Raw genomic sequence first — 23,028 nt, 5'->3', positions numbered from 1 at the left:
TCAAAACCTGGTTGTTTTTACTTTTTTCTGCTATCTCTGTAAAGCACCCTGAAACCCTTATAGGTAGCTATGAGCTATACATGACCTTGTTATTATTATTATTAATAATAATTATTATTATTATAATTATAATAATAAAAATGATGATAATGATGATAATAATCTCAGTCACTTGTGATTGCTCAGGGGCATCGTTTTTTCGCCAACCATAACACAGAGACACATGGCTGCCATCTTGGACTCCCTGCCACTCACAAAAAGCAATCCATGTTTGTTAGCCTTCACACACTTCTCACAAAGCAGCTCATGCCTGGGACCTATTCCAATCCTAGCTCACAAACTTTGCGTCCTGCACCCCCTTGAATCAATCACGTCAGGGGTCTGTTTCTCAAAGAAGGTTCGGTTGAATTTTCATTGATAGGTTTAAGAGCTAATGTGAGTAAGGAACTACTGCATTCAGGAATTCAGAAACATTTTCAACAGTACTGGACAACCTGCAACACTCACAGTTTTTAGAGAATAAATAATTTGTTTTTCATTTGCGTAAATATGCACAGGAAAGCTTGGTCATGGAATTATCAATGTTGTTGGTCTTTAGATCCTCTTTCTTTCTTGGAACCAAATTTGGCAAGAGTAAATGTCCAACCTTTTCCACATCGGAAAGGGATCAGAGAGAGACGAGGGCAACCCCACAAACGTAAGTTTGTGGATACGCAAAAACTTACATTGCATTTTCGCTCTGGAACACTAACTCCCCAAACGTATGGGTAGATTTGCTCACATGAACATATTTGTGTAAAATGTTTTTTTGCTAAACCAAATTTTATGAATATTAAAGCCAAACCTATACATGCAAACAGCATTGTGAAACGGGCAATTATCTATACTTCCTGCTGTCTTGCTCCTCTCTTATGAGCAACACTCTAATCAGCAGGAGAGATAGAGGAGCCCCAAATGGGTGTTTGCACCTTATTTGCACCTCTAATCCATGTAATACGACATGCATGGACGTCATTTAGCATTTAGGGGTGACCAGGGGTGACCAGGGGTCGCAGTTGCTCCCTCTGGCTTGCCCTTTCCGACCTCTGGACACTGGGTTTGAAGACCCTTGGCTTCAAAGATGGCAAATTCAGTGCCAGGAATACAGTGTCAGCTGACAAATGTGAATATGCCCTTCCATAGCAGCTGAGGTAAGTAAAAATGCTTTTACATGTATGTTGTGTGCGTGCTTGCGGGTAACTGTGAACGAAAGTGGAGGTGAAGGGAGCGTGATAACACTTCCACTACCTCTGGCATTTTGGTGAATTGATGACCATGATGGTATGCTCTTCCTCCTCCTTTCCCCTGAGGAGGAAGTAAAGGCCATGGCTTACAGTAATAAGAGCAAACTTAAAACACAATGTTAAAATGCACCAAAGGTGCCAACTGGGTAGAAGACGATAGGATAATCGACTGGCTGGGTAGATTGAAATGGGAAGAGTACTAGAGCAAAGATGGTGTTTGCAATACATGGCTCAGAGTGAGGGCTCGAGAAATAGTTCAGAAATGGCCAATAGGCTGGAGCACCAGGACCTGAGGCACAGACCCTTACAAGATTAATGTGTGAGAGAAACAGACTGTCTGATCCATCCATTGAAGTTCATTTGCTAGTCCCTCCAGACCTACAACCAAATTCCAGTTGAATTAAAGGGGATCCTTGAGTGTGAATGTATTATATCTTCCTTTCCTCATAACTTGAGATCAATTAGAAACATAACTTACCCTACTTTCCATTTCCTTCCTACCCTACTCCAAAGAATGAGCTGCGGGCAAAAATCTGGCACACCCTTTCATGGCTACCATCTATGAATTCAGGAGCAGTTGATGGGTGCAGAGAAATGTAAACAAAGGGCCCCCAACAGAAGGGACTACTGCTCACGCTATGTATCACCAGTACAGCAGAGTCATGTGCAAATTCTAAAACATTGGTACAGACTCAAGTTGAAAGATCCTAAAAGTAGGTTAGAGGCTGAACAGTAGCCAGCTTTCTTACAATGGCATGACAAAGCCATAAAAAATAACATGATTCGCACGTTTGTGGTATGAAACAGACCCAAGAGACACTGGAATGCCAAGAATGCTACTTTAGCTACAGAGTTGGAACTTGTACTCCAACTGTTCCACCTCCTCCCTATGTATTCCCCCAGATCATTCAACCACAAGATAAAGAGAAGACGAGCGAGGACACAGAGGAAGAGGATTTGCTGGATGTTTTCACCATGGCAACCCATGGGACCCGGTGCACGTGCAGTTGCTCCTGGAAATGGAACTAATGGATGAACTGCAAGAAGGTGCTGAGTTTGCAAGACACTGGAACTAGAGTGCCAAGTAAAAGTGTACGGATAACTAGACAAGATGTAGACTTCACCACTGTGGAGCAGTCTAAATCGAGAGTATGTTTCGTCCCAGCTAGGCATAGAGATCTCTGCAAAAACAGCCCTATAATTACCCGAGACAATTTAAGGGGAACCAGGTCTTACCAACCCACACAAATTTAAACAGGTCAGACTGAAACCTTATTATAATTACTAGGAGAGCTCGAGAGATGCCAACTGCATCCTGAATACCCTTATTTCTTTACACCAGAAATGACCCTAGGATGATTTATGATAAATGTTAAAAACCCACCACTTGCTTTATTGATACTGCCACAAACTGCCTGCCCTGAAAACTTCTGAACTTCCTTCATTACCCCTCCTACATAGACATAGATGCAGTTGGTATTTCAAACCAGTGTGTGCCACTCTTCTGACCCTGTCTCTTTCATGTCTGGTCCAATCACAGACAATCATGCTTTGTTATTGTAAACTACCACATCAGCAAATATATTGTGCTGGGACATCTCATGTAAGCTCAATTGCACTGTATTCAGTATAGCAATGGAGTCTACCTCAATAAACATGAAATAAATTAGATTATTATCTGGGGTGGGTGGGTGACACCCCAGCTGAAATAATGATCACAACCCTTGTCAGGGTGAACCCTCAAAGTGACTAAATTAATCTGAACGTAATCCCTTGTTTGCTATGGCACAAAGCAGACAGGGTTGACATAGAGGCAATGTGGAAAGTATTTATGCAGTATCAGAACAGTAATAAAGTCAAAATGAAATACAATAAAAATCCAAAACTGAATTAGAAAAATAGAGTAAAGTTAATAAATAAGATGACAATAAAATGACAAAAATCTAATAAGGAGAGCCCGAAACAAGTATTTTTAACATTTTAACGCAAAATAGCACTAAAAATCACAAAGTGCCAATAATAGTCCTGGAGGAAGTAGACTGGCACCTAGGTAAAATTTGAGGCTGAGTGTGATAGAGTGTGTGTTAGGTACATGATCCAAGTTAGTCCTGGTCAAATATTTCAATTTCTGACTTTCGTCTTTAATTCACAATCCACCACGTGAGTACACTTCTTAAGCCCTATAGGAGCTCAGGGAACTCACAGAGTTGCCATTAAAGGCCATCATCAGGACATCAGCAGGCTCAAGGCTAGATCCAATGGCAACTGGACGGCTGCTACTTCAGGGAAAAGACCCCTTTTTGCTTGTATACTTATAGCTTGAACAGCGGGTCAACCATCTGACCCTTGGAGTCCAATTCTTTGTGCTAGAGACAAGAGGGAGCAGGTCCAGTCCTTCATGTCTCCTCTCAGGTTACAGACAGCAGGTCTAGTCCTCTTCTGATCTTCCGGGAGGTGAAAGTTGCTGGGGCCAACCCCACCCACTTTGAGCATTGTCAAGATTGCGAAAGTCTCCAGCCACACTAAACTTGGTCTCTGAGGGTTAGGAGTGTGTGTTGCAAATGTACTATGGTAATTGCTAGTATCTTCTCACATTTAATGCAATGATCCAGTTTGAGGTAGCAACTGTACCCACATCAGACTCAGAGACAGAAATCTGGTAGGACAAAAACGGAGTCCTTCAGCAATCAGAGAGTGGATCCACAAGAATTGCCTTGCATCCTGTTCTCTTCACTTTCAAGTGTTTCCCAAGTGTTATATGTAAACCCAGAGACAGATGTCTGGTACGACAAATGCCCATGGGCAGGGCGACACCCTGTGGGGGCAATAATATTTTGTATTAGTTGTATGGTTTCAAAGGCCCCCCCGAGGAAACCATACAACTGCTAAAAAAATATGTAGATCTATATATATAGATCTCTCTCTCTCTCTCTCTCTCTCTCTCTATATATATATATATATATTATTTGCCACCAGTTGTCTTGCAGTTGCAGCTTGCGTCTTCAAAGCAATGCACATACTTCAACTGATGTGTTTCAACTGTAGCTTTTCGGCAGCAATAAAAAGTCAAGTAGGTCTTGTGATCATGTTTCTGCTACAAAAGGATCAGACTTTTGTCTAGTGGCAATTTTGGTGCCATAAAGAAGCGCAGAAGGTTTATATGCCTGCTGCAAAGAGTAAATTTGTATTTTATGTAAATAGCTGAGTACATTAGTAAAGTCAGCCATTACCTGCACTATAATACAAATGAAATGTATGTGCGGGGTGGAGGGCGGCTATGGAGAGATGAAGGGCACTTTTGCTGGGTGGTAGTGAGGGAATCTGAGGAGGAGGGAGCACCAATAATGATTGTTCGACTGGGCACTAGAGGTGCTAAAGACTGTGACGATTGGTATGTGACAAGGTGTTTTTTGAGTGCCTTGAAAGAACCTGCTGATTGAGGGAAAAAGCGAAGGTAAGGTGAAATCTACTGTTGCACATATACACACCAGCAATTTTGTGACTGTCTACGTAGGCTAGTGTTTTAGAGCAACAGTTTAGCCAGTAGCAGAGATGACATCTCGTTGGATGACTGCTGCTCACGCCCTCACTCGGGTTATAGAGGACAGCTCTGACATAGGATCAGAGACTGAGACAGCAGATACTGAGACAACATCTGAGGGATGGGACATGGTGCAGACTCTGGGAGTGATTTTTCAGTCAGAGAAGTCCCATTCGATAACTCCTCTTCCAGTAGTTATGTGGGAGATGATGAGGACAGTCCTGCTTTCCCTTCGCAAGCACAGTCTGTGCAACGGGACAATAGCGGGTTAGCCCAACCCAGAGAGCAAGTGAATGCAGCAGCAAGCACAGAGAGAGAGAGTGCTCTCTTGGGAGCTCCCCAATTTATTTTAGCCCCAAATTCCACCGCCCAAATCGTATTGTTGAGACATCAAAATTATCTATCACAAAACAAACTGCTTTTGTAAGGCAGGCACCTGTGTTTTTGGTCCTGGGCTCGGCGGCCATATAGGGAAACATACTAAACCCAGACATTTCTGGAAACTAGACATCCGGGGCAGTCCACAGAGGTGTGACTGTGTGGATTCCCCAAAGTTTTCTTACCCAGAATACCCTGCGAAACGAAAATGTTGAATAAAAACTCTATTTTTTCTTGCATTTCTGTCACACAAACTACAGGAATATGCTGGGATCCCCAGTGTTTCCTCTCCTGTTCAGATAAAAACACTACCCCACTTGAGTGCCTGTACATAGTGCCTGTGTCAGGAATGGATCATCCCAGGGTCAACAGTTGTCCTCATGTAAGGACCAACATTGATCGTTGTGTGATCTATTCCTGTCATGGGCACTAGGCCTACCCACACAAGTGAGGTACCATTTTTATCGGGAGACTAGGGGAAATGCTGGGTGGAAGGAAATTTGTGGCTCCTCTCAGTTTCCAGAACTTTCTATCACTGAAATGTGAGGACAAAGGTGGTCATTCCAAGTTTGGCGGGCGGCGGTTGCCGCCCGCCAAACTTACGCCGCCACTTGGCCGCTCCGCGGTCAAAAGACCGAGGGGGCCATTCAGACTTTCCCGCTGGGCCGGTGGGCGCCCGCCAAGGGAGCGCCCACCGGCCCCAGCGGGAAAGGCCCTGCAACACAGAAGCCGGCTCCGAATGGAGCCGGCGGTGTTGCAGGGGTGCGACGGGTTCAGTTCCACCCGTCGCGATTTTCACTGACAGTGAAAATCATGCTGGGGGCCTGTTAGGGGTCCCCACGACACCCGTTCCCGCCATCCTGTTCCTGGCGGTAAAAACCGCCAGAAACAGGCTGGCGGGAAGGGGGCCGGAATCCCCATCAGCGCCGCCATGGAGGATTCTCCCAGCCGGGGGAAATCCGGCGGGAAACCGCCGGACCCGGCTGGGCGACCGCAGCTGTACCGAAGCGGTCGGAATGCCAAATGAAGCACCGCCAGCCTGTTGGCGGTGCTTCCGTCGACATCCACCCTTGCGGTCTATGACCGCCAGGGTTGGAATGAGGGCCAAAGTGTTTTTTTTGCCAAATATTGAGGTTTGCAAAGGATTCTGGGTAACAGAACTTAGTGAGAGCCCCACAAGTCTCCCTTTCTTCGATTCCCCTAGGTATATAGTTTTCCAAAATGCACAGGTTTGGTAAGTTTACCTAGGTGCCGGCTGAGCTATAGGCCAAAATCTACAGCTAGGCACTTTGCAACAAACATAACAGATTTCAGTGTAAAATTGTGATGTGTCCATGTTGCGTTTCTTGTCGCAAGTATTAGGCCTACCCATGCAAGTGAGGTGCCATTTTCATCGGGAGACTTTGGGGAACACAGATTAGCAAAACAAGTGTCATTGCCCCTTTTCTCTACATTTTTCTTTCCAAATGTAAGACAGTGTACAAAAAAGATGTCTATTTGAGAAATGGCCTGTAATTCACATGCTAGTATGGGCAACCCGGAATTCAGAGATGTGCAAATAACCACTGCTTCTCAAAACCTTATCTTATGCCCATTTTGGAAATACAAAGGTTTTCTTGATACCTATTTTTCACTCTTTATATTTCAGTAAATGAATTGCTGTGTACCCGGTGTAGAATGAAAACCCATTTCAAGGTGCAGCTCATTTATTGGCTCTGGGTACCTAGGGAGCTTGATGAACCCACAAGCCCTATATATCCCCGCAACCAGAAGAGTCCAGCAGACGTAACGGTATATTGCTTTAAAAAATCTGACATTGTAGGAAAAAGTTACAGAGTAAAACGTGGAGAAAAATTGATGTTTTATTTGCTCAATTTCAATATTATTTTATTTCAGCTGTTATTTTCTGTAGGAAAACCTTGTACAATCTACACGAATTACCCCTTGCTGAATTCAGAATTTTGTCTACTATTCAGAAATGTTTAGCTTTCCAGGATCTAGCATTGGTTTCATACCCATTCCTGTCACTAACTGGAAGGAGGTTGAATGCACACAAAAAAAAAAAAGGGTGTATGTCCAAGTAAAATGCCTAAAATATGTTGAAAAATGTGGTTTTCTGATTCAAGTCTGCCTGTTCCTGAAAGCTGGGAAGATGGTGATTTTAGCATCACAAACCCTTTGTTGATGCCATTTTCAGGGAAAAAACCTCAAGCCTTCTTTGGCAGCCCTTTTTCCCATTTTGTTTTTAAAAAACGAAATTGTTGCTGTATTTTGGCTAATATCTTGGTCTCCTCCAGGGGAACCCACAAACTCTGGGTACCTTAAGAATCCCTAGGATGTTGGAAAAAAAGGACGCAATTTAGTGTGGATAGCGTATGTGGACAAAAAGTTATGAAGGCCTAAGCGCTAACTACCCAAATAGCCGAAAAAGGCCTCAGCACTGGGTGGAGGGGGGGAGGAGGCCCAGCAGCTAAGAGGTTAATTCAACCATGTTTTGAGGGAAAGCTGAGGAACTTTATTATTATAAGTTAGCAGCTGTAAAATGCACAGACGTTCCAGCAAAAGGCAAAACATTGGAGTGACCAGGCAGAAAAGATAGAGTTCTTACAGGGAGAATGAAGTCCTCACATTAGTCTATTTTTGATGCTTGTTGGCTATTTTTTATAAACGTGTTATACTGTTAGACTTCCATGAGCTTTCCCAAGTGTCTGTTTTATTTTACAACAGCATTTAAGTGCACATTGCTAGTTATGTATGTGAATCATAACTGAATTATATGTGGCAGTGACAGAAGGTGTGAGGTATATTTAAAGTATATAAATCTCATCATATAAGGTGTGAAAACACAAAAACAATATATGAACTATACAAAGTCAATGGGTTATGATGTGAAGATTATGATGTAACATTTTAGGGGAAATGTAAAAATTCGAACCCTGCATCACAAGGAGTGAGGTAAAAATTTTATTATTATTGTTATTGCAGGCAATGAACCGAAGAGGGCCAGGGAGTAAGGAGTCAGATATAATCAAAGAATACCAGGGATCGAGGCACAAATGAAGAACATATTGATACAAGGTGCAAGAAACAAATGAAGTATACAAATCCAGTTATATGAGGTTGAGACAAAATTGGAATATGTAGGCTTGTGGTGTACGTTTTAGAACATAAATAAAAGTGCAAAGACATTTTTAGAAAGATGAGACAGAATAATGTCCGAGGTCAGTGCTGTAAGATGACTCAGTGAAAGTATATATGATCCTGATGTGGAGTTTCTAAACCCAGTAACACAGATTGAGTCAGGACAACAGTGTGTAGGATTTAAGGTCTAAATCACAATTAAAGTATAAACAGAGGGTGTTAGATCTGACATACATGGCATGGTTTCCCCTAAACATTTTGTCTTCTGACCTCCTGTTTGCTGACTTACCGTTGCTTACCAGTGCTAAAATGCATGTGCTCTTTCCCTAACACATAATACAATTGGCTTATCCACAATTGGCATATTTCATTTACTTATAACTCCCTAATAAAGTGCACTACATGTGCCTAAGGCCTGTAAATTAAATGCTATTGGTGGGCCTGCAGCAGTGACTTGGCCACCCACTTAAGTAGCCTTTTAAACATGACTCAGGCCTGCCACTGCAGAGCGTGTCTCTGCAGTTTCAATCTGCCATGTCAACCTGGCAAATTAACCCTATTCGCAGCCCAAAGCCTTTCTTTTTAATATATATAAGTTACCCCTAAGGCAGGCAATGGACAGCTCCAAGGGCGCAGGGTGCAGTGTACTTAAAACGTTGCACATGTACTTTTAAGTTTTGCATGCCTAGGTAGTGAAAAACTCCAAAAACCGTTTTTCACTACTGCAAGGCCAATCTTTCCCATAGGTTAACATTGAGATTGCCTTATTACATTTTATAACTATAATTTCCAATCAGAAAGAGATGGGACCCAAAGTGTGGTGTCTCTTCGATCACAATTTTAAATCACAACTTATGGTGAAGTCGGAATTTAAATTGTAATTCTGAAAATGCCACTTTTAGAAAGTTGACATTTTCATACTTTAAATAATCTAGTTCCTTCTGCCTGTCTCTGAGTACATATCTGGGTGGGTGACAGCTGGGTTCTTATGCCTTCCCTCCAGAGAGTCACAGACAAAGGGAGCTTAGGTGTGACTGAGTGGCCATCTGCATGTAAGTGGGCCATCCTGGGCAGGATGGGGTGAAGAGCTGACACAGCAGAATGGGCTGAGACCTGAGCCCTCACAAAGGGCTGCATAACCCCCTGTAATGTGTCTGGAGCTATGGCAGGAAGGGCAGGGACTTTGCGTACTTCAAATGCCTCTCTTTGAAGTCTCCCCCACTTCAAGGGCATCACCAGGTATAAGAAATGGACTACCGACCCCACCAAATCAGTGCACTTCCGGACCTGAGGATATTCTGCCAGGAAGAAAGACTGCTGTGCTGCTGAAGGAGCTGTCACTCTGCTGGACTTTGCTGGACTCCTGCTATGCCCACCCTGCTGCCTGCTGCCCTCCTTGTCTGGGAGTGAGAAGGACTGGACCTGAATCTTTACAGCCCCAGAACCAAATTGACTGCAAGGGCCTGCTGTCTTGCATCCTGTTCTGAAGTCTCAGGGATATCAAAGACTTCACTCAACTCTGCTACACCTTCTGGACTCTGCCATCTGTGAGTCCTTCCCTGCCAAGTGGTGCCAATCCAGTTGTGGACTCTTGAAAGTGGGTTCCATGTCTGTTTTCTACAGAAATTAATGCATCGTCGTCATTTCTGCCATCAGAACTGCTGCATCTCTCTTTGACACTGACCCATTGCCACTGCCGCTGAGGACAAAGACATAGCAGCACCAACTGCATGGCTTGGAACTGGTGCATCAACCCTTAGTCCTGATGCATCACTTTCACATCGGGGGCTGCTCAGCTCGATGATGATACATTGCCTTCATTGCCAAAGGTTCATCGCTTCTCGAGGACATTGCATCGACAACTGAGCAGCTCATTGGTGATGCATTCCTGACTGCGCATCGCCCTCAGTCCCAACACACTTGCCTTCGCATTGTCCCCTTTGCTCCTCGCATGGGATCCTAAGCGTCAACGCAACCCTCCACACAAGGCACTTTTTCAACAGGAAAAGCTCGGTCCCTGTAGCCAGCCAATGCTCCATCACGGTTGGCCTGAACATCTGGATTTTCCCAAGTCTAGTGCTACCAGACTGCCCTGGTTGGCACTTTATGTTTCAGAGCATTATATTCACAAATAATCTTTAAAAAATCATATCTCGACTTCTACTGATGGGATGTTCGTTTTGGTCTTGGTTTGTTCATTAAATTAAGGTCTATTTCTTTTAATTGGAGTGGATTATTTTTGTGTGGTGTTTTCACTGTGTTACTTTTTTAAGTTTTGCACAAATACTTTACATATTGCTTACTAAGTTAAAAGCCAGCCTGCTCTGTTCCAAGCACCAGGAGGCTGAGAACAGGTTACTTTATGATGTATAACTTACTTACCCTGACTAGGATTGTGGTTCTTGCTTGGACAGGGGGCATACCTCTGCCAATCAGAAACCCAGTTTCTAACAGAGGGTAACTGGGCTGACAGGCAGTGCTGAATGACACAACACCAGCAATGCAAGGTTTGAGCACAACTAGAGTACTTTAAAGGGGCCATCAAGTGAAGAGAAAAAGTCTACACTTACAAGGGACTAGAAATGGCACACATATGTAAGTGGCAATCAGGGGCATGCAGCATTGTTCTGGCAGGGTCAAGTTAGTGTTGTGCAGTCTGACTCACAAGGTCTTGGAGGCTTACAACATTGCTTTGAGTAAATGTCAACCTTTGTTGTAATTCTCTAATATTTCCAGGGACTCCTAGGGAGTTGCAACTGTGACAGCTTCCCAAAAGGTACTCACAAGTATAAATGTAGGAGGTATTCATTTCCAAATAAAGAAATGTAGCACATTTGTGCATTTTCACTTTACTTTTTTTCTTTGTCTACTCCCTCGCCAGTTTTCAGGATGTTCAACCCCATTTCCCACCCTGAAAATGGATTCAATACAGCCCCTAACAGGAGTAAATCAGGACCATTCTATCTTTGAAACCCACCAGCAAAGGTCTGTGAATATCCACAACTGTCCAGTTTAGTTGGTGTTCACCACCTCTGGCACATGCATCCTCCCTAAATTCACTAGTCACACCTATGAGGAAATATGCTGACAATTACAAATGCACCACACCCGTCTGCTAGTTACATGTGAGTAACTCCATTTCCAAGTGTCAATCCACTATTATGAATTCAGTAATGGAAATAGGACAAAAACATCTGAATACGCCGAGGAATTGGTAGAATGTAAATGTGTGGATTTAATCAACAGAATATTGATTTTTGAATTGGGAATATTTTTATTACAATGTTCTCTGACTTCAATAATCAGACCAGGTTTCGTATAACTGAGTTATTTTTTGCCTTGCGTTTCTGTTAGAAATGGGGTCTTTGGTTGGCAGTCAGGTTACCCCCTGTCCAAGCAAGGACTCTCACTCTAGTCAGGGTAAAAGAGAATCACCCTCAGCTAACCCTGCGTACCCCCTTGGTAGCTTGGCATGAGCAGTAGGCTTAACTTCAGAGTGCTAGGTGTAAAGTATTTGTACCAACACACAGTAACTTAATGAAAACACTACAAAATGACAACACAGGATTAGAATAATAGGAAATATTTATCTAAACAAAACAAGACCAAAACGACAAAAATCCACAATAAACAAGTCAAGTTATCAATTAAAAACCAAAAAGAGTCTTCATGTAGTTTTAAACAAACACTAACACTGTTAGCATGAAAATGTACTTTGGGTGAGTCAAAAATAACCCCGCAAGGGTGAGTGTGCGTCAGAAAGGGCTTGTGTTGCATCAATTTCACTCATGAGCGAGACCTTGCATCGTTTCTCCTTTTGTTGGGTCAGGGCGCGTTGTTTCTTCTCTCCAAAGGAGAGCGATGTGTCGATCCGGTCAGCACTCTCGGGTCAAGGCAGGCCTTGCGTTGTTTTTACACGCCCAGTGGAGTTTGCGTGGGAAATCCAGCTGCATGATGATCTGAAAACCACGCAGCGTGGGTTGCAATCTCCCAGCCTCCTTCAGCAATGCTGCACGTCGTTTCTCTAGCTCCGTGTGCCGATTCTTCTGTTGCATTACAGGTGAGCATCGATTTTCAGCCGTGAAGCCGGTAGAGCGTCGATTTCCCAGGCGCAGATCGGAGTCACGTCGATCTATTCCCTGCACGGTGCTCTGTGCGTGAATTTACTCCTCTTAGGCTGCCAGCTTCTCCTTTCAGGGTCCCCGGAACTGGATGGGCACCACAGGGCAGAGTAGGAGTCTCTCCAGAGACGTCAGGTGCTGGTAGAGAGAAGTCAGCTGTCCTTGAGACTTCAAACAACAGGAGGCAGCTCTAAATCAAGCCCTTGGAGATCTTCACATTATGGAAGGCACATAAAGTCCAGTCTTTGCCCTCTTACTCTGGCAGAAGCAGCAACTGCAGGATAGCTCCACAAAGCACAGTCACAGGCAGGGCAGCTTTTCTTCCTCAGCTCTTCAGCTCTTCTCCAGGCAGAGGTTCCTCTTGGTTTCCAGAAGTTTTCTAAAGTCTGTGGTTTTGGGTGCCCTTCTTATACCCAATTTCTCCTTTGAAGTAGGCCTACTTCAAAGCAAAGTCTCTTTTGATTGTGAAATCCTGCCTTGGCCAGGCCAGGCCCCAGACATTCACCAGGGAGTTGGAGACTGCATTGTGTGAGGGCAGGCACAGCTCTTTCAGGTGTGAGTGACCACCCCTCCCCTCCCTCCTAGCACAGATGGCTCATCAGGAAATGCAGACTACACCCCAGCTCCCTTTCTGTCACTGTCTAGTGTGAGGTGCAACCAGCCCAACTGTCAAACTGACCCAGACAGGGAATCCACAAACATAAATGGTATAAGCAAGAAAATGCTCACTTTCTAAAAGTGGCATTTTCAAACACACAAACTTAAACTCAACTTTACTAAAAAATGTACTTTTAAATTGTGAGCTCAGAGACCCAAACTCCACATCTCCATCCGCTCCCAAAGGAAATCCACACTTTAATCAGATTTAAAGGTAGCCCCCATATTAACCTATGAGAGGGACAGGCCTTGCAACAGTGAAAAACGAATTTAGCAATATTTCACTGTCAGGACATATAAAACACATATATGTCCTACCTTAACCATACACTGCACCCTGCCCTTGGGGCTACCTAGGGCCTACCTTATGGGTGTCTGACATGTAAGAAAAGGGAAGGTTTAGGCCTGGCAAGTGGGTACACTTGCCAAGTCGAATTTACAGTTAAATCTGCACACACAGACACTGCAGTGGCAGGTCTGAAACATGATTGCAGGGCTACTTATGTGGGTGGCACAACCAGTGCTGCAGGCCCACTAGTAGCATTTGATTTACAGGCCCTGGGCACCTCTAGTGCACTGTACTAGGGACTTACTAATAATTCAAATATGCCAATCATGGATAAACCAATGACATATACATTTTGTAAAGAAGCACTTGCACTTTAGCACTGGTTAGTAGTGGTAAAGTGCCCAGAGTAATAAAAACTCAAAATAAGAATCCAACACACATCAACAACCTGGGAAACAGAGGAAAGAAGTTAAGGGAGACCACGCCAAGGATGAAAAGTTTAACAGTTTCATTTTTAAAGCCTACTGCCAGGTTTATTTTTAATTTGGCGAAAAATAATTTCCTGATATATCTTTTCTGTTACTGGAGTTGTTTTGGTAATACTGAGTTAACTGCTCATTCCAGGACCGACCAATCTTTGGGCCAACAGTAATGCAAAGTATTTTTTGCAAATTCATTATGCCCAGTCCTATTTAACACATCAACATCACCGGATGGAGAAAGAGGCCACACTGGCGCCTGGAAAAGCAAGATGTTCAAAGACCTGTCCTGTCAGTTACAAACCAAAATTGATTGCAATCATCATTCACATCAAAATTACTTTTCGTACAGAACACCATTCCACAAAAAATCATCACTTCCTGATATTGCGAATGTATGGAAAAAGAATGCAGTGCCGATGTCAAGAACAAAAAGATACACCTACAGGGCCGAGAAGCCCAGTTGGTCCATCTGATAAAGTAAATGCCAAAGCCAGGAACGGTGCTTCATTAATGTGACTGTTGACAGCTGCCTTACAGCGCCACCGCAAGAGCCTACAAGATAATAACTGACCTTAAAATAATGTTCCAAATATTCCAAACTGCAAAAGTTTATGGGACTCAATAATTTATTGCACTGGAGCTGGTCAGAATCGGTCTTGTCTCGCCAGTAAGATGACTCTGCAAGTCGGAATTAACCTGCAAGCAGTGAGCTTGAATCCTGGAAACATTAATTCAGACTTTGTCCTCATAAATCCAAAACAATGAGTGCCATTAAACTGGATACTTAAAAAACGTGGTAGGACGTTCTATCTAAAAAGCCATTTACTACTATATGCCAGCTGAGTAACCTGAATAAACAGCAACTGCACGGATCACGGAATACTTCTGCATCTGTGGTCTCATTTTGCAGTGAATTCATACACACACAATGGCGATAAGCTATAATTCGAAACTTCAGAAGACAACAAGTAATGGTTATGCAATCTCTTCACTTCTCACTCACACAAGCCTCAACACAAGTTCACATAAGGATCCTCAGGCACCTTCATCCCACCTTCACTTTGAAAAGCTTCTTGCACAGTAAATGAATGTGAGTAATTTAGGCTACTACTGTCTCGATTAAGTCAGGCAGAATGACCCACCAAATTATTTTTCTCAAAAACCCTGTCCATGATTTCCATTTGCAAAACTTCAGACCAATGTAATTATAGAACAAAAACACCAATAATGGAAACTACTCAAATGCACTGGCTCCTACAAGCTGGAACTCTATACGCTCCCCCAAGGGAGGAGAGAACATAGGAAGCTACTGATGTTTTGACAGAAAAGTATAAAATGTTGACATATTCACAGTCAACTTAAGTGTAGAGTGAGGTGGAAAATGGATTCAATGCTGATTATGACTTATTTTCTCTTCAAGTGAGTCAAGCATGTAATGACTAACAAATGAGGTTTGTTCCAGGAACTGCCTATAGGCAGAGCATTCTGGAAACTGCAACCAGAGTGTAAAGGGGGATTTTACTGTCTTAGCCTACCTCCTTCCCTTCCTTCAGCTTTGTGATCATGATGATGACTGGAACATCCTCTTGCCAAACCATCTCCCAGAAATCGTTCACTGTGTTCAGCATGGGTCCTTGAGTTGCAATGAATACCTTCTCCAGTCCTTCATAGCCCTGGAAGAAAGAGCCCGAGTAATTGCATGTTAGTAAATCATGGATGGTATAACAAGAGGCAGAGACATAGGTGGAGATCCACACAGATGCAACTGAGCTACAATCTCAAGAGGTACGTGTCATCCAGGTTACTCAGGCCAATCAGAGCTGGCCCGTGGCCAAAACATTATCTCTGAGTATGCAAGGCATTTCTTATTTAGTACTAGTGGATATCTTATTTACTGTCCATATTGGACGTTTATAGACTATCCAAGTGCCTAACAATGAACAGCAATAGAACAATGACAATATACAGAGAAAAAGGAATGCTTTTGGAGAACACTTAGACCACTATAGGCCTGCCTAACAAGTATGGATCTTTGAGCATACCACCTACACTCAGCGCTAAATCCAACAAATACATTTCTGTAATGATTTATTCACTCACTATTTCACTCACTCACCAAAGAGGTTAAGTAGATCCTAAAAATACAATAGACTAAGTCGCTGACAGTGGGCTTAGTTTGCTAAGCTGGTGTGCAACACACCATGTTACCCAAATGGCCATTGTGATACCCAAAAGGTCAGTGAGTGAATCAATATGCCAGGGTGCACTGAGATAAATAAGGGGCAATCAGAGAAAGGACTGTTAGATCTGGTTAGCAGTTTGATGCTCCAAAGCACTGCCTTTGATAGCTCTCATTTGAGAGATCATGAAAGCAGCAACAACAACATAATGGGCCTGATACACAAAGGTAAACTTACACTTTTATGTAAGTTACTATTTTTGTGGCATTCATAAATTACGAGTTTAATTTTCCTAATAGTAACTGTACGACTCTTGAGAGCCCGCAAATAAAAAAGATAGCCCTATTGTATCTTTTTATGAGCAGAGTTCTACGCCCCCACTGCGGACTCTCTGCAGTGGTAAAATTACATTTAGTAAAATTAAACTCGTAATTTGTGGGGGGAAAAATAGTAAACTTAACAACAGTGTAAGTTTACCTACAGTCCTTGAACTTTGCATTGGTATTTTCTAGTCATTGCCATAATCTTTAGCTTCTCAGCAACAAACAGAAGGTTGATGATGGTCTTCTGGTGGGATAGAGGATGAACCCTGAGTTGTCTTTGGAAGAAAAATGGTGTGTGATGAATCTTCAGCCACCGTTGGATTTTGGTGAATCACTGCCCATGACAGATTCCTGCGCAGTTTGCTAAGATGCTGATAAACATGCCAGCGTGCCAATATCCCACCCTTCTCCTTCCACTCTCTGCACAACTGCAGTCTCCAACCAGATGACACTAGGGCATGAGGCCTCACTGCGTCTCCAAGTGCAGAGACGGCATCCAGAGAGGCTGGCAGCATCTATACAAGAAGGCAATATCAAGCCTCTATCCCATGTTCCAATCGGAGCGCACCTAAGAAATTTAAAGAGGTGTGGAGTCCTTATGTTTTAGAACTATATTATGGAGAAACTAACATTTATTTATTTATGGGTTTATATGGTTCGTACATGACCAAACATATGTAAGAGCCAGTTGCACCAGTTACTTGTTTGGGATTTGCCACAGACATGGAGGCAGAGAGAAAGAGAGAGATATAAAGAAGGGAGAGTGTGTGTGTGTGTGAGAGAGAGAGAGAGAGAAAGGAAGGGAGAGGGAGAGAGAGAAATTAAGAGAGACACTTAGGGCCTGATTGAGATCTTGGTAGAGGGGATACTCCATCACAAATCTGACAGACATTCTGACTGCTGTATTACGATCCCCATAGAATATAATGGGACTGTAATACGGCGGATGGAATATCTGTCATGTCAGAGGCAAAGTATTCCCCTCTGCAAAAAACTAAATCAGGCCCAATCTCTCTCACTAGACAGTCCTCTTGGGCATTGGAACAGGTGGTTTAGCTTAAGTATTGTCACAATTTGAAAATAATACCAAATCTGTCACAGTGGAAAATAACAGGAGGTCCTACACTAGTAGCATAAACACCCCCTCGTGTAAACACTAGGTTCAAGAAACAGGACACACAAGTGCAGCATAAGACAACTGTGAATTTTTCAACACTTAATGCAGGGCTGGCAGTCCTGGAAACAGCTAAAGCATTGCTCATAGACCTAGCCAAGGAGGTGGAAAGGGGGCACAGGCCTAACAGTGCATTGACCTATGTGGTTGTGAATGATTACTTCTAAATCTAATGCTGCTATCACCAGTACTAATGCTGCTACTTCTACTATCACTGCTTTCATGAATACTAGTGCTATGGCTGATCCAACTACAGCTACAGAGAGTACTGCTGCTACGGGTGCTTCTAGGAACTACAGCTACAGAGAGTACTGCTGCTACTGGTGCTTCTAGGAGTTAATACTAGTACTACTACTATTACTGCTGGTACTACAACTATTACTACTGCTGCCACCAATTGTGCTACTACTGCTACTGCTATTACTACTACAACAGAGACTACTGGTACTACTGCTAATGCTATTACAGCTACTGTGAATACTAGTACCATTGCTGGTGCTACTACAAGTACTGCTGTTGCTGCTACTAATGCCACTGATTATAATGATGATATTGATAATAATAATGTGGTAATTTGCTTCTTCGTATCCTTCCAGCTTCGTAGATCTGGCCCTAAGTCCAAAGGCAGAACGGGTCAAACCTGGTTTCTATATTCACCCATACTCCATTGTGGTCAGACTGAACTCCTGCCTAGGTACCACTCAACAGCGGCTAGATGACCCAGATGACCACAGTTAGCCCTTAACACTATTTGGTGCTATTTTGAACCTTAAAAGTCAAGTTCCCATTATCAGATTTTCAGCTTTTTGGTGTAATTTTATTTATTAAAATGCACATAATTTACAAAATTGGTGTGGGATTTTTATTTTGGTGTGATTTCTCTTTATTACTGTTTTGGTACTGCATAAATATTTTAGACATTGCCTCTAAGATAGGCCTGCCTGTCTGCTCTGTGTCTTAATCACATACAGATATTGCAAATGAATATCGACTCACTATTAAATTTAAGCATAGAACCTCTCATAAGAAGTTGCTTAAAACATCTTTTTGTTTTATAGATATCCACTACAATCTTATCTTATTGATAAATGATGAGTCAGAATGATGGAGTTCTGTATCTCTGCTTGCTCTCATATTCCATTCCTCTTTCCCTGTGTCTGCCAATGGCCTCATACACATGTATATGTGGTTGAGGTGGTAAGAGATGGAAAAATGCATCACTCCCACTTGCTCCTTGAACAAAGATCAGTCGGTTTTGTCTGATGTATATCTTCAATCCTCGTTTATATTGACTGCTTTTAAAGGTGAGCATGGATGAAACAATAAAAAACAGCACCCACCGCTGGGGAACGGCAGGCGGGCGATCCATCTGGCAAGTGCAAGAGTGTCATTTGGTTCATGGATTGTTGAAAATATCTACTATTAACCTGTGATGTTTGAGGAGGAAAGGTAAGTACATTTATGTTCATTATTAACTGTAAGAAATCGTCATAAGATCACTGAAGTATTTGCATTTTAATATTCTTTTGGAGAAACAGCCTCAATTGCCATAGAGATCAGGAGGTATTTGAGGGATATTCAGAAGTGTTTTGTGGATAGTAAATAGATTCTAAACTCTATCTGTTTTTATTTGGGTAACTTATTGTTTGTTTTAATGTTTTATTTGATTGCTTCATAAGGCATATATACATTCATTCTGAGTTCATTTTTGTTAGCAATTAATGAGTGGATAACTAGAGTGAGATTTTTGGTTTATAATTGTAGATTTTTGGCTTATAATTCCGTAGGAAGCTCCCTCTTTATTTAGACCGCTTATTTGTTTTAGTGCTCTTTTAAGGATTGTTATTCTGCATTACCTGGGGGACGCTAAAAAGGAATTGTTATTGAGTGTTTATTTTAACTTGTGTTTTTCAGCACTTGGTTTTTAGGATTCTTAATTGTGATATTCTGTTTTTGCTGCTAATCCTTACATGTTTTAAGCACTGCTGTACTTTACTGGTGATTTCTGGTGAGGCCTGTTAGAGGCTGCCTCTCTGTCCCCTTTTACTTGCCTCATTGGTAGCAGGGGGTTCTCTCTCCCCTCTCACTAGCTATCTTGAATGTGTTGAGAAGAGGAGAAGGTTATGTGTCCGATTGCACATAAAAATTGGGCCTATGCGCGGACTCACAGCAGACACACTAAAGACACATCAAATGCAAGTCCCTCTGCACTTGTCTGCACCCGGAAGGGACCAGGGGCCAGGGATGCTGCCCGTTTGACATCTGAGGGTAAGTGATTTCCCTACTCTGGGGTTGACTTAGTGCACTGGCTTACTAAAGGGAGAAAAGAGGTGTGCAATATTGTTAACCCTACTGACACCCTGACTCATAAATGTTTCTTTTGAAAATGGCACCCAAAGCTAGCCTTGGATTCTGGAATGCCTTTCAACAACTGCAAGGGAATACATAAGGCTAAATGTGACCTGACTTAGGAGAAAAGCTTCCATCCACCTTGTTAAAAGCAGGGTCTACGGTTAAACACAGCATTGAGATACAAGAACTGATTGTGACTCTCAATTTAGACTGCTTATTCATAACCAAACCTTGGGCTATGTAAGATTCTGGACCAGAATTAGTTGAAGCCATCCCCTCTGTGGTATACAATTGTCAGGCTAGATCATGCCTCTCGTAGAGTTAGGAGGGGGGTTTACAGACTCACAATCATTTAAAGTTATTTTTTAAACTGCACCTTGCAGCCTATTAGCTCGGACTCACAGGATATCTGTGAGATAGCATAGTTTAGATTGAAAGCTAATATCAAGCTTCTCTTTTGTGGTCTTTTGATGTACATCCCCCTGGCTCTCATACTCAGTATATTGAGACTTGGGACCAAGCTCATAAACCCTTGATTGCTAGACCTGATTTTATAATTTTGGGCAACTTTAATCTTCAATTGGAAGATCAGAAATGTAAAGACGTCCTCACATTTTTAGAATTGATGAATCATTTTCGGGTCTCCCAAATGGTTACATTTCCCACTCGCTTGATGGAATTTTTGTGATTTATTCAATCATGGAGACAGGGGATGTCCTTCTGCTTAGCTGGTCACACTACCCTGCAGTTACTTTTACCCTTAAACCGCATATGGAAGAAGTAAGGATAGAGGGTAAGTGTGTATCTTATATAAGTGGGGGGAAAATCTCCCAAATAGATCTAGAAGCTGCCCTAGATGAAATAATGGTGACAAAGAACAGTGCTCAGACTCCCTCGCCTTAGGATTTTAACACCTGGGTATCCGCTGCATCTTGAACAAGTGGCCCCACTTAAATTCAAGATGGCCATGAGACCCAAGGCATCTGCACCATTGTCCTCAGATGAGTTAAAGGAGCTATGATGGCAATGATATAGACAGCGGTTGGGAAGGGGATCGGATTAGGTGTTCAAGGCGGGCGCCTCCCTTTGGTGTATGTGTGACTATGAGGGGACCCCTCCCATAGACCAGGGGCAAATAGCCTTCTAGGAATCAGACTGCCGTGGTCAAGCTGCCCACAGTTAGGGATCCTTTCTTCTCCTCACTAGAGCACCTTTGTAGGAGGTAATCCCCCTTATCTGAATAATAAATTGATACAGATATTTACAGATCCTAGGCCCTGACGAATGCACCCAGACCTCCTTTGGCTCTCAGAAGCGGGCAGAAACATGTTGGCCATGCATCAATAATTAATTAGGTGACCCTTCGAGTCATCATTCCCAATAGGTGTCCCATCACTTCTTTTATCCATACCAGCAGTCACCACGATTAAAGGTGTGCCATTACACAGGTGACTGATTACGTATTTTTATATTTTCCCTACCACCACTGGATCTCTTGTTTATCCAGATATCTCTAATTTCAGCACCCCCCCTAGTTCTTATAACTTGGAGGTTGAGTCCGCCCATGTGGCACTGTCCTACCTGGGTGGGGCTAGGTGGTCATATGACGAAGCAAGACACTATAATGTGTATGAGACCACCTAGTCCGTAAAGGAAACTTTCCTTTCCTCTTCACAGTTACCCTTAAAACACAACCAAGTCTCAAGTTCTGGGATCCTAGAATTAAGGGCAAGCTCTTTTGCCACTGGTCCCCTCAACACACCCTATACTCCTTGTGTAAATGATATAGACAGGAACATAGGTGGAGGCACGCTGCCATTGCAAGAGAGAAATTAAACACAAAGAGCTAATGGTGAAATATAAACGCTCCAATTTTGATGCTAAATCTCTATATTTTACCCTGCAAACTATGTGCTGCTAGCAAAACCTCCAATAAACTTATTAAAGTTGTGAAAGAGCTTTATAACCTCCTCCTTTCAGCTCAGCAATCTTTAGAGAACTCAAAAGCTTTTGTAATACGGTTGCAGATTATTTTAAAGAAAGAAATCTTGAACATATTATCTGATTTTAAGGTTAATGAGGACAGTTTCTCTCTTGGAGAAGACATGGAGGCTTTCACAGTTAAAGAGCCCATTACTACTCTGTCCACCTTTCCCCCCATATCCTGTAGGCAAATTAAAACTCTATTTATGCATCTGACATCAGACTTTCCAGAGAACTCCTATCTCCCCAGAGTTTTACATCTGGTTCTTGGCTTGATACTACTTTTTGGAAAGTGTCTATAACCGGATAATCTGCACAGGAGTCTTTCCCCAAATCTGGAAAAAGGTAATTAAAAAGAAGTCGAATGGGGAGCGAGACAATTTAAAAAACCTGGGCCCAATTTCATTTTTGTTTGCACCATGAAAATCTTTGAAAAATACAATGATCAGACCATGGCTGGGTTTTTTTTACGCAGGACCTTTTGGACCCTCACATAAAGGTTTCTGTAGCAGTCACAGTACCAAATCAGCTTTAGTCATTGCAGCAGACTACATTAGCTGCTAGGTGGACCAGGGTTGCATTGCCGTCCTGATTATGTTGGATCGGTCAGCAGCATTTAAAACGGTGTCCCCCTCTTGTGCAAAGATTGCACGGGTGGGGGTAAGAGATACTGTGCTGGGTTTACTGGGGTCTTTTCTCGCTAACAGAACCAAGATTGTCAGCTGTGGTAACTTCAGGGCAGAACCCTTTCGGCTCCCTCGTGCGGAGCCGCAGGGTTCCTCGCTCAGCCCGACGTTGTTTAATCTGTATGTGGCCCCACTGGCAACTCTGGTGCGGTCATTTGGTTTCCAGGTCCTGTCATATGCAGATGACATCCAGATTATTGTCTCAATGTCTGGCAAAATAACATCAGTAACAGAGAAATTCAAACTCTGTATGTTGGACATTGGGATCTGGACACAGGAAAACAATCTGAAATTGAAGAAGACAAAGGTACTGGTCTTTGGGGTTCAGCACTCAGTGTGGTCAGAGCTATGGCGGTCAGAGAGTGTGGCCTCCTACCTACTCCAGTTGCTTCTGTTAAAAACCTAGGAGTCGTCTTTGATAACACACTTATGATACTC

General features: G+C 42.8%; 1 protein-coding gene across 5 annotated transcripts in view; it reads right to left on the bottom strand.

The window, feature by feature from the left end:
* Window positions 1-23,028, bottom strand: part of PTPN7 (protein tyrosine phosphatase non-receptor type 7) — a 294,573-nt gene that overhangs the window by 85,840 nt on the left and 185,705 nt on the right. For all 5 annotated transcript variants that reach the window (XM_069238936.1, XM_069238938.1, XM_069238937.1 and 2 more), the window contains one exon: window positions 15,428-15,565. In XM_069238936.1, the coding sequence (XP_069095037.1) occupies window positions 15,428-15,565 (138 nt within the window). The remainder of the gene's footprint in view (window positions 1-15,427; window positions 15,566-23,028) is intronic.

This window comes from Pleurodeles waltl, chromosome 6 (assembly GCF_031143425.1).
Source record: "Pleurodeles waltl isolate 20211129_DDA chromosome 6, aPleWal1.hap1.20221129, whole genome shotgun sequence".
Lineage (NCBI taxonomy): Eukaryota > Metazoa > Chordata > Amphibia > Caudata > Salamandridae > Pleurodeles > Pleurodeles waltl.
This window is presented reverse-complemented; position numbering and strand designations above follow the sequence as displayed.